This window comes from Paramisgurnus dabryanus, chromosome 6 (assembly GCF_030506205.2).
Source record: "Paramisgurnus dabryanus chromosome 6, PD_genome_1.1, whole genome shotgun sequence".
In the NCBI taxonomy this organism is placed as follows: Eukaryota; Metazoa; Chordata; class Actinopteri; order Cypriniformes; family Cobitidae; genus Paramisgurnus; species Paramisgurnus dabryanus.
Genome location: NC_133342.1, coordinates 23,133,087 through 23,144,796, shown reverse-complemented (window position 1 = coordinate 23,144,796; position 11,710 = coordinate 23,133,087). Strand labels below are relative to the sequence as shown.

At 38.2% G+C, this 11,710-nt stretch overlaps 1 protein-coding gene across 3 annotated transcripts; it reads left to right on the top strand.

The window, feature by feature from the left end:
* Positions 1-672: 672 nt before the first annotated feature.
* On the top strand, positions 673-8,452 carry rnf2 (ring finger protein 2). Of its 3 annotated transcripts, XM_065276137.2 has the most exons (8): positions 692-749; positions 1,321-1,354; positions 1,542-1,653; positions 1,822-1,982; positions 2,140-2,355; positions 2,599-2,871; positions 2,982-3,153; positions 7,389-8,452. In XM_065276137.2, the coding sequence occupies exons 2-8, from the start codon at positions 1,347-1,349 to the stop codon at positions 7,488-7,490; spliced, it is 1,044 nt and encodes a 347-aa protein (XP_065132209.1). In that variant the 5' UTR covers positions 692-749; positions 1,321-1,346; the 3' UTR covers positions 7,491-8,452. The 3 variants fall into 3 exon arrangements, with proteins under 3 accessions (XP_065132210.1, XP_065132209.1, XP_065132211.1); XM_065276138.1 differs by lacking the exon at positions 1,321-1,354 and having other exon boundaries at positions 673-749; XM_065276139.2 differs by lacking the exon at positions 1,321-1,354 and having other exon boundaries at positions 730-753.
* Positions 8,453-11,710: the final 3,258 nt, after the last annotated feature.

The window sequence follows — 11,710 nt, the reverse complement described above, 5'->3', positions numbered from 1 at the left end:
CAGCGCCGCCCGGTTATCCTCTCTGTCAACATCCCGAGAGCATGCTTTTGGTCATTATTACAAAACAGTTTGAAGCTAGATTTACTCAATTGTAATTTTTATTATTTATTTCTATTTGTTATATATTTGTTGAAGAAGTTGTTATAACAAATGTTGATTCGAAAGTGATTGTTCTATTTACTGAATATAATACTGACAGTAGTAGTTGTAGTAGTAGTAGTAACAGTAGTAATCTTATCATTATAATAATAAATCTTATAATGGCTGTGTGTGGTCATGTTCAATTTTATTTAAATGGTACAAATAAATCAAACGTAGGCTATTTGATCAAAAGTTTAAAAATGTGGATGTATTTTATTTTTTATATTTATTATATTTATGTGACAGTCACCACGCATATTTACGAAAATTAACCATGATTTTACTACAAGTAAAACTACACTTTCACTAACGTTATATTCTCATTTTTGTAAGGATTGTTCTTCAATTACAATCAAAATGTATTTATGTATCCTGTGTAATATCCTGTGTTTTTGTGCTTCAAAATAGTAGTTAAGTGATAAGGTTTTCAAAAACACAAGGACGAGTAAACGATGACAGAATTGTAATTTTTGCTGTAAATAATTCATTTATAAATAAATACACTACATTTCCCAGACTTCATTGCGCGCACGGAATCCGCCATATTGAGCTCACCAAATCGCGGCGCGCTGTCTGGGAAAGGAATAGAGTATCCACAACACTGAAGTGTAAGTATGTAAACAGCTGCATTTTAACATAAATTTGTGCTTTCTGATTACGGTACTTGTTTTTTTTCACTTGGGCAAATGCTTGCATATGTGGCCAGCACGCCGACATCGGTTTGGAACTTGATTTTACGAGGACTGTAAATGCAGCACCTGTATTAGCAGGACGAGAGCTAACCGTTAGCTCGTTTGCTTTGCGTTTTATGACAGCGCAGGAGATAAAACCCTTACATCTAAATCATCTTAGAGCCACTTACATTGCTTTTGTTTATTTAAAATGGGTGCATTGTGAATGATAAACATTGTCATTTAAATGCAGTAAGAAGAGGTGTTCATTTTGAAACACAATGAGTTATAAGTGCCTTCTAGAGCTAATTTTAGCATGCTAGCTCCGCGGCTGTAGTGATAAACAAGATATTATTGCTGTAAGCGTGATGATTATAGCCAACTAAAGAGTAAAATTTAAAGAAATTAAACATGTGTATCATTTTGATGATCTTTATGAATCCCATGGATCAGCTCTCTACTGAAAGCAATATTTGACCACTACTGAGACCTTAATATCTCCTCTCAGGTGTCATTTGACAGAGCAGAGGAGATATGAAACTGTAAGTGTTACTATAATATCTGAAATCGTAAAATCGTTTTTTATGTTTCTATGTTGTCTGACCGTATATACAATCATTTCACAGTTATTTTATTTTGATAATGTACAAAGATTTGTTTCGCTACTGCTGATGAATCCCTTGGTATATAACGTTATTGTTTATACATTCTTTGGCTCCTTCATCACAGAAGTGAAGGATCCACGCGTATAAACATGACACAGACAGTACAGACGAATGGGGTCCAACCCCTAAGCAAGACCTGGGAACTCAGTCTTTATGAACTACAGAGAACTCCACAGGTAAGACGAGTCAAATGTCAAAACATCACATGTATCGCTTGATGAAGACACTCCCATTGTAGCGTCTTCATCAAGCGATGTCTAAGTGTATGATTAGTATCTGAAAGCTTTGGAGTTTGTAGGATTGTTACGGTCTTAAAATGCAGCTTGTGTTCTATTCATTTCTAGGAGGCCATCACGGACGGTCTGGAGATCGCCGTGTCCCCACGCAGCTTGCACAGTGAACTCATGTGTCCCATCTGCTTGGACATGCTGAAAAACACCATGACCACCAAGGAGTGCCTACACCGCTTCTGTGCTGACTGCATTATCACCGCTCTCAGATCAGGGTGGGTTCATGTCTTCAATGCTTGTTTGGAGATTTATTTACTTTCTTGGATTGTTATTATAGTGGATGTTTGTATGATGCTGGTTTTATGGGGTCAATGAATAGCTGCATATACATTTGATCAGTTTTTTCCATCATCATTTGTTTTTGGTTCACAGAAATAAGGAATGTCCAACGTGCAGAAAGAAGCTGGTGTCTAAGCGCTCGCTCCGTCCCGACCCTAACTTCGATGCCCTGATCAGTAAGATTTACCCGAGCAGAGACGAGTACGAGGCCCATCAGGAGAGAGTGCTGGCCCGCATTAGCAAGCACAACAACCAGCAGGCACTCAGCCACAGTATTGAAGAAGGCCTTAAAATCCAGGCCTTGAACAGGTTAGATCTGTAATAATAGATATACGTTCACATTGAACTGTAAATATTTGGCTTTATTGCCTGGTCAATCATTTTGTGCTATCAGTAAGTTTATAGTTCTTTGATTGCTTTTATATTCATTGTCATTTCGTTCATAAATTTTGTGGCTTTCAGAGTGATCAATGCCGATTGTTTATTTTTCTATTTGTATTTTGTTTACTTTGTTATTGTGTTTCTATCATTGCATCACTGGGGATGCTGTAGACAGCCGCGGGGTAAGAAGCACCAGATTGAAAACGGCAGTGGGGCAGAGGACAATGGGGACAGCTCACACTGCAGTAACGCATCAGTGCACAGTAACCAGGAGGCTGGGCCCAGTATCAAACGAACCAAAACTTCAGACGACTCGGGGCTTGACATGGACAATGCCACAGAAAACGGTGGAGGTGACTTGGCACTCGATGGGGCCAGTGAGATTGAACTGGTGTTTCGTCCTCACCCAACGTTGATGGAGAAAGAAGATGCTGCACAGACACGGTGGGACATTTTTAATGATTGGCTGGTGTAATAGTTGCGCAGTTTTATGTTTTAATCATCAGGTTTTTCTTTTGTTCATTTTGTTGTTTAATATGATTTTGATACATCAGGTACATCAAGACGTCAGGGAATGCGACGGTGGATCACCTCTCCAAATACCTGGCCGTCAGACTAGCTCTCGAGGAAATGCGCAAGAATGCAGAGGCAAGCCCCATCAATGTAGAAGCGGCCAGTGAAAAACAGTATACCATCTACATTCCCACAGCCAACAACCAGTTCACAGTAAGTTTAGTACCACTATCTACTAAAGATAGTAACATATTCCCATTATTTATCAAGAAAATTGGTGGGGGGAACTGTAAAGAAGGTGAGGAAAAAGTATGTAGTGTGTAACACCCTTGGTGTGAATTTCACTGACAATAAATTTGTCATGCGGCTTCCAGCACTCTGTCTGTAAATAATGCCGGGAAAAAATCTGCGAAAACTGCAGCCACATATCGGCCGATGCCGATACACATAAACCTCGCAAATGTTGGCCCGATATAACGGCCGGCCGATATATCAGTCTATCACTAAATATCATAATACAAACACATTTATTCACGTCTGCTCCCATGTGTTTGTGATGAACGTGCTTCACTGACTGAATTTAAAAACAAAATTTTCACATTTAGGAAAATCTAGGGGGTTTACACTTGGCATTAAGATGTGTTTTCATCAATCGGATCACAAGTGGACGAGAGAGACACACATTACGTTTACACCTGGTATTTAAATCTGTCTCTATTGTCCACTTTTGACCGCTTCTGGCCTGAATACTGTGAGGGGGGGTGGTCTGTGAGACTGTGGGTGAGTCTCTCCACTGTCATTTAAACGTGAGCGGGAGTAACGACAAGTTTATATAGACGCAAACTAATGTAATGTCTGAGTCCACCGCTTTTGTTGTAGGTAAACATGCTGCACATTGTTTTGTACATGTATATGTTAGCGCTTTCTCTGAATTTTCAGCGCAATTGATGAAATAAGATCGCGCAACTTTCACACGCTTGCAAAATGAAACTGCAGAGATCAGCCGCTTTAGTTTGATCAATGAAAGGCTTAAAATAGTACTGTACACTGTGTGTTTGCGGCAGAAGTCAGAAAAGACGTAAAACATTGTGCTCAGATTAGATAAATGGGCGGAGAGAAGGCAGTCGCGTGTGGCCGTTCGAACACATTCAACCACATGTGCATTTACACTACAAAAACAATCCGATCGAAAGGGTTTTTCACTACCTCTGAATGTGGTTGAAAGTGGTCGAAAGTGGACGAGCTAAAAACGTTTTGAACACCGTTTACACCTGGCATTAACGTCATCCACTGTGATCCGATCGATGAAAACGCATGTTAAAGGATAATTCCGGTATTTAACACTTTGAGTCTCATTTCTGGTTTGTTTTGGATGAACTACAGTGATGGACACTGACATTTTGAAATGGGTCGTGTCTTGACTTTTTGACTCGTTTAGAAGCGTCTCTTAACTCTTTCCCCGCCATTGACGTGATATCTCGTCAATTAAGAGAAAACGCTTCCCCGCCAATGACGAGATTTTCCGTCTTTCCGCAATACCGCTATTATCCACCAGGTGGCGCCCTTCCGCAACTTTTTAAAACCGGAAGCTGCTGCATGTCCGTGTCTGTTTTAAAGATCGCTCTGAATGGGATCTCTATGAAAAGTCCGTCACAAAAATGGAATTATCTCTGCTTTTTGCTCAAAATATGGTGTTTTTGCAAAAACCTACCCATATTCAAAAGCTGATTGCAAAAGAACCACTAAAGGTAGGATGAAACGGTTTTTTTTGTTTGAAAGCAGAGGGTCTGTTCTTTCATTTGGTATATTGTATGTTTATTTATTTAAAGAAGAACTTTTTCTGGAAGGCATTAAACTTTGGTGAAAATCATGAAAAACGCTGGCGCTGGCTGGCAACTTTTTTTAAAAACGCTGGCGGTGAAAGAGTTAACTGCTTCAGAATGGAAGTCAATGACTATGCACAAACATGTCATTAAAACAACACTTAACATTCATTTTCAAAACTGTACTACTCACCGAGTGGTTCGTGGTGTTCGTTGATGATTAAAAACAAATATATTGGCGCAATGTATGATTTTAATCCGTGTTATTTGCTATAGTGGAACTATTTTTTCAGATACCTCACAACCGCGTATATACTTCCGCTCCATATTTGAGTCTGAAGCGATAGCACACTCCCGACAACTTGATGGCGACAACCACTTTGCCATACAAGTACGCTCGGTGTGTAGCGTATAGACAGTCACAATCGAGCTTAACTTCAAACCTAAAGCTGGTCACTGAGCCATCAAATATGGGAAAAAATTCTTCTGAGAGAAACCGAGCGAAAAAACTACAACCACATGTTAACAGACCCTTTTCTGTTTCCCGGCGGCGGAGTGATATATCAGCGAGCAATGAGTCTTCCAAGAGAAGTCAATGGAATTTTTCAAAAGGCCAAATAAAACACGACAGAAGCTGTATTTCGCTACACAACTTGTTTTTAATCATCAACGAACACCACAAACCACTCGGTGAGTAGCACAGTTTTGAAAATGAACGTTAAGTGTAAAAGAGTTTTAATGATATGTTTGTGCATGGTCATTGACTTCCATTCTAAAATGAGTCAAAAGTCAAGACACGACCCATTGTCAAAATTTCGGTGTCCATCACTGTAATTCATCAAAAACAAACCAGAAATGAGACTCAAAGTGTTAAATACCGGAATTATCCTTTAATGCCAAGTGTAAACAGTTAGTTTTACTGACACATGTTAAATGAATATTTCTATACAGATCCATCTTTTCTATTCATTTTCCATTAAATGATGTGATCTGATAAGTTAAAGCTCTTTTCTACTTTGTTTGTTTTTTTCTGTGAGTGCAGGTGTGCAGCTTATGACCCCAAATGTGCCATGATTAATCTTATTTATATGACGTTTATGCAAAAAAAAGTGCACTTAAATGTAAAATCAATTTTAAATTTGGTTTACATTTCAAAAAATTGTTCACAAAACCATGATATTGATAATCATGATGATTTTGGTCACTAAAAACCTTGATATAAAATTTTCATATCATTTCATCTCTAATGCTAAACGTAGTTATAATGTGCGTATGCAGTGATATCCTGAACCACTACCCTTGCTTTTAATTTTATGGGAGACCAGTTCGAAAGCATAACAAACTGTCTGTTCTCACTGTATTTTTATGTATTATGACAATCCCTCTGTGGAAGCACTGCATGCATTTAAACAAGCTTATCGACATGCATCTATAATGCATCTAAAGCTGGAAAGACCAAAAAGCGCATAACTGCATGATCATATCACCATATTATTGCCGGGCACACTGATGTAACACAGATCACAATATATTCGTTTTAATTATTACACGCCTTGGCTTGTTGGAATGCTTGATTTTTATTGGCCATATGTGACATTTGCAGGTTTGTTATTCCCAGTTAACCACTCAAAACTAATAACGTACAGTAAGCCAAATCATTTTGACATGTACAGTTTATTATTACACAAAAATAAAATGAAGAGAAAACGCTTCCCTGCCAGTGACGAGTTTTTTTGGCAATCATTAATCGCTATTATCCACCAGGGGGTGCCCTTACCCAACTTATAAAACTCGGAAGTAGTCCCTTAGGACAAACAGTTCAAACTCTGGGTATGTTTTGATGATCGCTCTGAATCTGATTTAAAAAATGGAATTATCTTTGCTTCTTTTGTTGAAAAACCCATATTTGCCCATGTTTGAGAGGTGATAAAAAGAGAAAGAATGAAGGTAGAATTAAACATTTTGTTTGAAAGCAGAGGGTCTGTTCTGTCATTTGATATATTGTAGGTTTATACATTTTCTGCAAGGCATTAAAGGAGCATTTCACCCATAGAAACATTCATCTTTATTGAAAGTGTGTTATAATGTAAAATACATTTAGAATTTGGTGCCTATTTGACTGAGAAAAGTGGTGTTTGTAGTCTCACCCCCTCAACAAAGATATTGGACTTCCTTCTTTCAATGATGCAAAATGATGATTTTTACATCATTGAAAGAAGGAAGTGCAACACTGAAATCTGTATTTCTCCTGTCTCAGCGGCAACTGAGGAAATGATGCACGACCATTAAAAAACAAGACTGGGGTTCTAACTATACAAAGATTAATGCAAATGGGTGAAGTGTCCCTTTAAACTTTTGTGAAAATCATAAAAATGCTGGCGCTGACTAGAACTCTTTTAAAAAAAAACGCTGGTGGGGAAAGAGTTAATAACATATGACATTATATTTTCAAATGATTCAATCAAACAGTGTGTTCTTGACATTTGAACCTTAAAACATTATCCCTTACATAACAAATTTTCTCTGTTATCAGACACTTTCTACGTAGCCTAACACACACACAGAGTATGTAGTAGCATGTCATCTGAATTTCTTCAGTATGAAAATGTCACTTTTCCCCCATAGGTCCTGAACGGTTCCTTTTCCTTGGAGCTGGTGAGCGAGAAGTACTGGAAGGTCAACAAGCCCATGGAGTTGTACTTCGCCCCAACAAAGGAGCACAAATGAATACAGCAAGACACAAGGGCTGAGACAGGCCCAGGACAGACTGATGGTTCATTCTCTGGTCTTTCTCTCCTTCCTTCTGTCTTCTCGCTGTTCCTCCATGTCTGGAGTTCTCTGGAGCCTTGACTCTTCAATAACTGTGGCTGCTCTGATTTGTTTTATATTTGTCTTTTTGTATTGGAAATGAGACAAGGGTTGATTAATAGGCATGGGGTGAGAGGGCCATAAGAGTCAAACCAGTGTGTGGATGTCCCCCTCCCCACTTTTAAGTTGACACCATCATTTCATTGTCATATGTTCAATTCTTATTTTTTGAATCAAGAACATAACCTTCAACAAACCAACAGGTTAGTCCCCAAAACGGATACCACAACATAATTAATTTAAGAGTCAAACAGGATGTTTCACGAAAGACTCTTTCAGAAGGTGGCCTTCGTAGCCAGTGGTGGTGTCTTTTAACATCAAACTACACATATGAAGCGTTTGTGAAGCTGTGAGAGATTTTAAGTGCATTTGTTGACACGCCACTCCTGTAGCAGCAACATTTGTTGACTAACACAATTGCATTTTGCCACTGTGTGTCCAGATAATGTGATGGCATAGTTGACACTTTTCGTGTCACTAGTCTGCGCTACTGTGTTGGTCAATTAAAAAACGTCATATGCTTTGGGGATTGTACATACATCACTTTATAGTAACCACATTGAAATTGTATATTGATACCATTGTTACAGCTATTTCAGTACTTTTTCAATAAACATAAACTGGCAGTTGTACATCAAAATGAACCAAGTTTTTGATAGTCGCATTTTCATAGAAGCTTTATCATCAAGACAAGATCAAGTTTTTAGAGCATGAAGTACTTTTAGTTTGACATTCTTGGCATACATATTGAGTTGTTGTTGTTTGGGGAAAATGTATACAGCGTTCTTTGTTTGAAAAAATAATAAAATAATGTATGCAAATGCTGGTGTCACAACTTTTGTGCCATGCCACAGCTATTTCTGGCTGAGGTTGAGTAGAAACGTATTCCCAGCAGATGGCGCCAGTGCATCAGGTCATTTAAGGTGATAGAAATATAGGTTAAATGATATTGATTTTAAAGCTGCAATTCATAACTTCATTGGTTAGAAATCAGCTAAAATCATTCAACAAATAGGCTACATTATGAGGCGGGTTTCCCAGACGGGGTTTAGTTATATTCGGACATAAAAATATACAAATATCTCCCAAAAACATTACTGGTGTACATTTTGGGACAAAGATATGGCACTGATATGTGTTAAAATATGTCAGTGAAATTTTTTAAATTAAGGCAGCTCATTAGCATTTTTGCCTTGGACTAGGATGAACCCTGTCTGAGAAACCACCCTAAAGTGTTCAAAACTTTCTCCTTATCTTAATCTGATTCACAACAGAAACCTTATATAATAATGATGCATAAATTGAGCTGTTGAGTAAGATTCCTAGTAGAAATATCAATTGTTTCTCAATATGAGAAAATATATGTAAAGTGATCGGCAATTTTATGTTTCAAACAAAGATGGCTAAAGAGAATTGATAGGTTATGGATTGGATCTTTAAATGAGTTATGCTTTAAACTATTGGATTATTGAATGGTTACATAATCTGTCAATCAATGCCTAAAGTTAATGTCTGTCATTACAGGTCACATGATTGTTTCTCTCGCTTACCAGTGCAATAGATTGGCACTTTCCAACCCTGTTCCCAGAGGCACACCAACAGTGCACGTTTCCGATGTTACCAACATCTGACCCCATTATTTCCCACCTTGGCGTTTCTTCACATTTTCCACCTCTTCCTATTCAAACACACCTGAATCCAGTCATCAGCTTGGTAGTGTTGGTGTGCCTCCAAAAACAGGGTTGGGAAACACTGCAATAATAGATATTATCTGAAGACCACTAAAGGTCAAGGAAGGCCTATGTACTAGGTTATTCATGTGAAGAATGGTGGCTTAATGGGACACCACTTTTTTGAAAATATGCTCATTTTCCAGCTCCCTTGGAGGTAAACAACTAATTTTTACCTTTTTGAAATCCATTTAGCTGATCTCCGGGTCTGGCGGTACCGCTTTTAGCATAGCTTAGCCTAATCCATTGAATCTAATAAGACCATTAGCATTGCTCAAAAAAAATAACGAAAGAATTTCAATATTTTTTCTATTTAAAACTTGACTCTTCTGTAGTTACATCATGTACTAAAACTAACAGAAAATGAAAAGTTGCGATTTTATAAGCTTATATGGCTAGGAACTATACTCTCATTCTGGCGTAATAATCAAGGACTTTGCTGCCGTAACTTGGCTGCAGGGTCGCAATGATATTACGCAGTGCCCAAAAATAGTCCCCTTGGTAACTTTCAATAGCAGGGGACTATTTTCGGGCACTGCGTAATATCATTATCCTAGAAAATCACAATTTTTAATTTTAGTACACGATGTAACTACAGAAGAGTCAAGTTTTAAATACAAACAATATTGAAAGTCTTTGGTCATTTTTGAGTGTTATGCTAATGGTCTAATTAGATTCAATGGATTATGCTAAGCTACGCTAAAAGTGGTAGCGCCAGACCCGAAAATCCTCTGAATGGAAAAGTGAAGTGTCCCTTTAAGAGGAAGTGGAATGGTTGTTCTTATGACCATATGTCAGTGTTTCTCAATCACGTTGCCAAATTCACATTTCAAAAGACTGGCTTTTCTGGTATATTTTATAGTGCTTCATGCGTGAAACATAGTTTTAAGCCACTGTATTTCATTTACAAAGTGATAATCTCTGCCCGATTTAAACTAATCCTCTCTTTCGCTTTCCGTTCCTGTGGCGTAAGCTTAGTGATCTAAATTGCCCTATTAACCTGACTTCAGATTACCTTCCAGTCATTTATGCCAACTAAAGGAAGACAACCATGTGGCTTACTACCTGCGTTGGGTTTTAAGCCTGTGTGTCACACAGCAAAATCACCAGTGTTAAATCTACACTGGTGGTGTTTATATGGGTACCACCAGTCCTGGTGGTACCCATATATACACCAGGAGTGTACATTTAAAACTGGTGAATTTGCTGTGCAGTTTTTATAGTCTGATATGCCTATTCATAATGGATTTTTCAGCCTCACAGCAAGGGTGCATCTGACTCTGCAGTCTGAGAAATGTGTTTTTACTAGCACACACAGTGCGACTCATGTGGTCAGGTCATGGAAGGCCTGCTGCTTGAAATCTTTTATCAAACATTAAAAAGATCATCTCGGAGACTTTGGGATGTCATTTTAAAGAAAATAGTTTTAGTTTTAATCTCACTTTTGAACGATTTATCACTTCTGTCATGGATGCAATAGAAGTGGACGATTAGGTCCATTATGTTTTTACTTTTGTATTGACATACTGTACGGTGCATTGCTCCCAATAAATATTTACACACTTAAAGGAAAACACCACCGTTTTTCAACATACCTATTTTTTCAATGCGTGCACTTAAAGGGATAGTTCACCCAAAAATGAAAATTCTGTTATCATTTACTCACACATGTTGTTACAAACCCACATAAATTTCTTTGTTCTGATGAACACAAAGGAAGATATTTTGAGAAATGTTTGTAACCAAACCGTTCGTGGACCCCATTTACTTCCATAATAGGAAAAAATTAGCCTGGGTGCCAGCCGATTTTAGCCCCACCCACAACATTTTGAGAAAGGGGAAGATCGGTCTGGGGTTTCACCGTTGAGGAGCTACTATGCGAGTCCCAAAACTGGCAGACGAATCAAATTGTGAGGGCGGGCTTTATACGATGATGGACAGATGATCAACAGTAACGTATCAACCACGTCACCAAAGAGCGCGTGTGTTGAATCTGTTTACAACGAAATGGCTGCCGCGGTAGAAATCAGATGTGATTTCCAGGTGGATGCTGCACATTGGTGGTGGTTGAGGAGATTCCCCCATTCATATGTAAAGCGCTTTGAGCACTGGAAAAGCGCTATATAAATGTAACTAATTATTATTATTATTATTATTATGTGTGGATTCTGACATTGAGTCTGTTCTAAAAGATATCGACAGAGCATTGATTTTAAAAGAAGAACAGAGACACGCGAGCAAGGCATTTGTTGATGTTTTTGCAGTCCTTCCTACGGGATTCGGCAAAAGTTGTCGCACTTATGAAAGATCAACTTAAAGAAGCAACTGAAATGGGTATCACAGCGATGC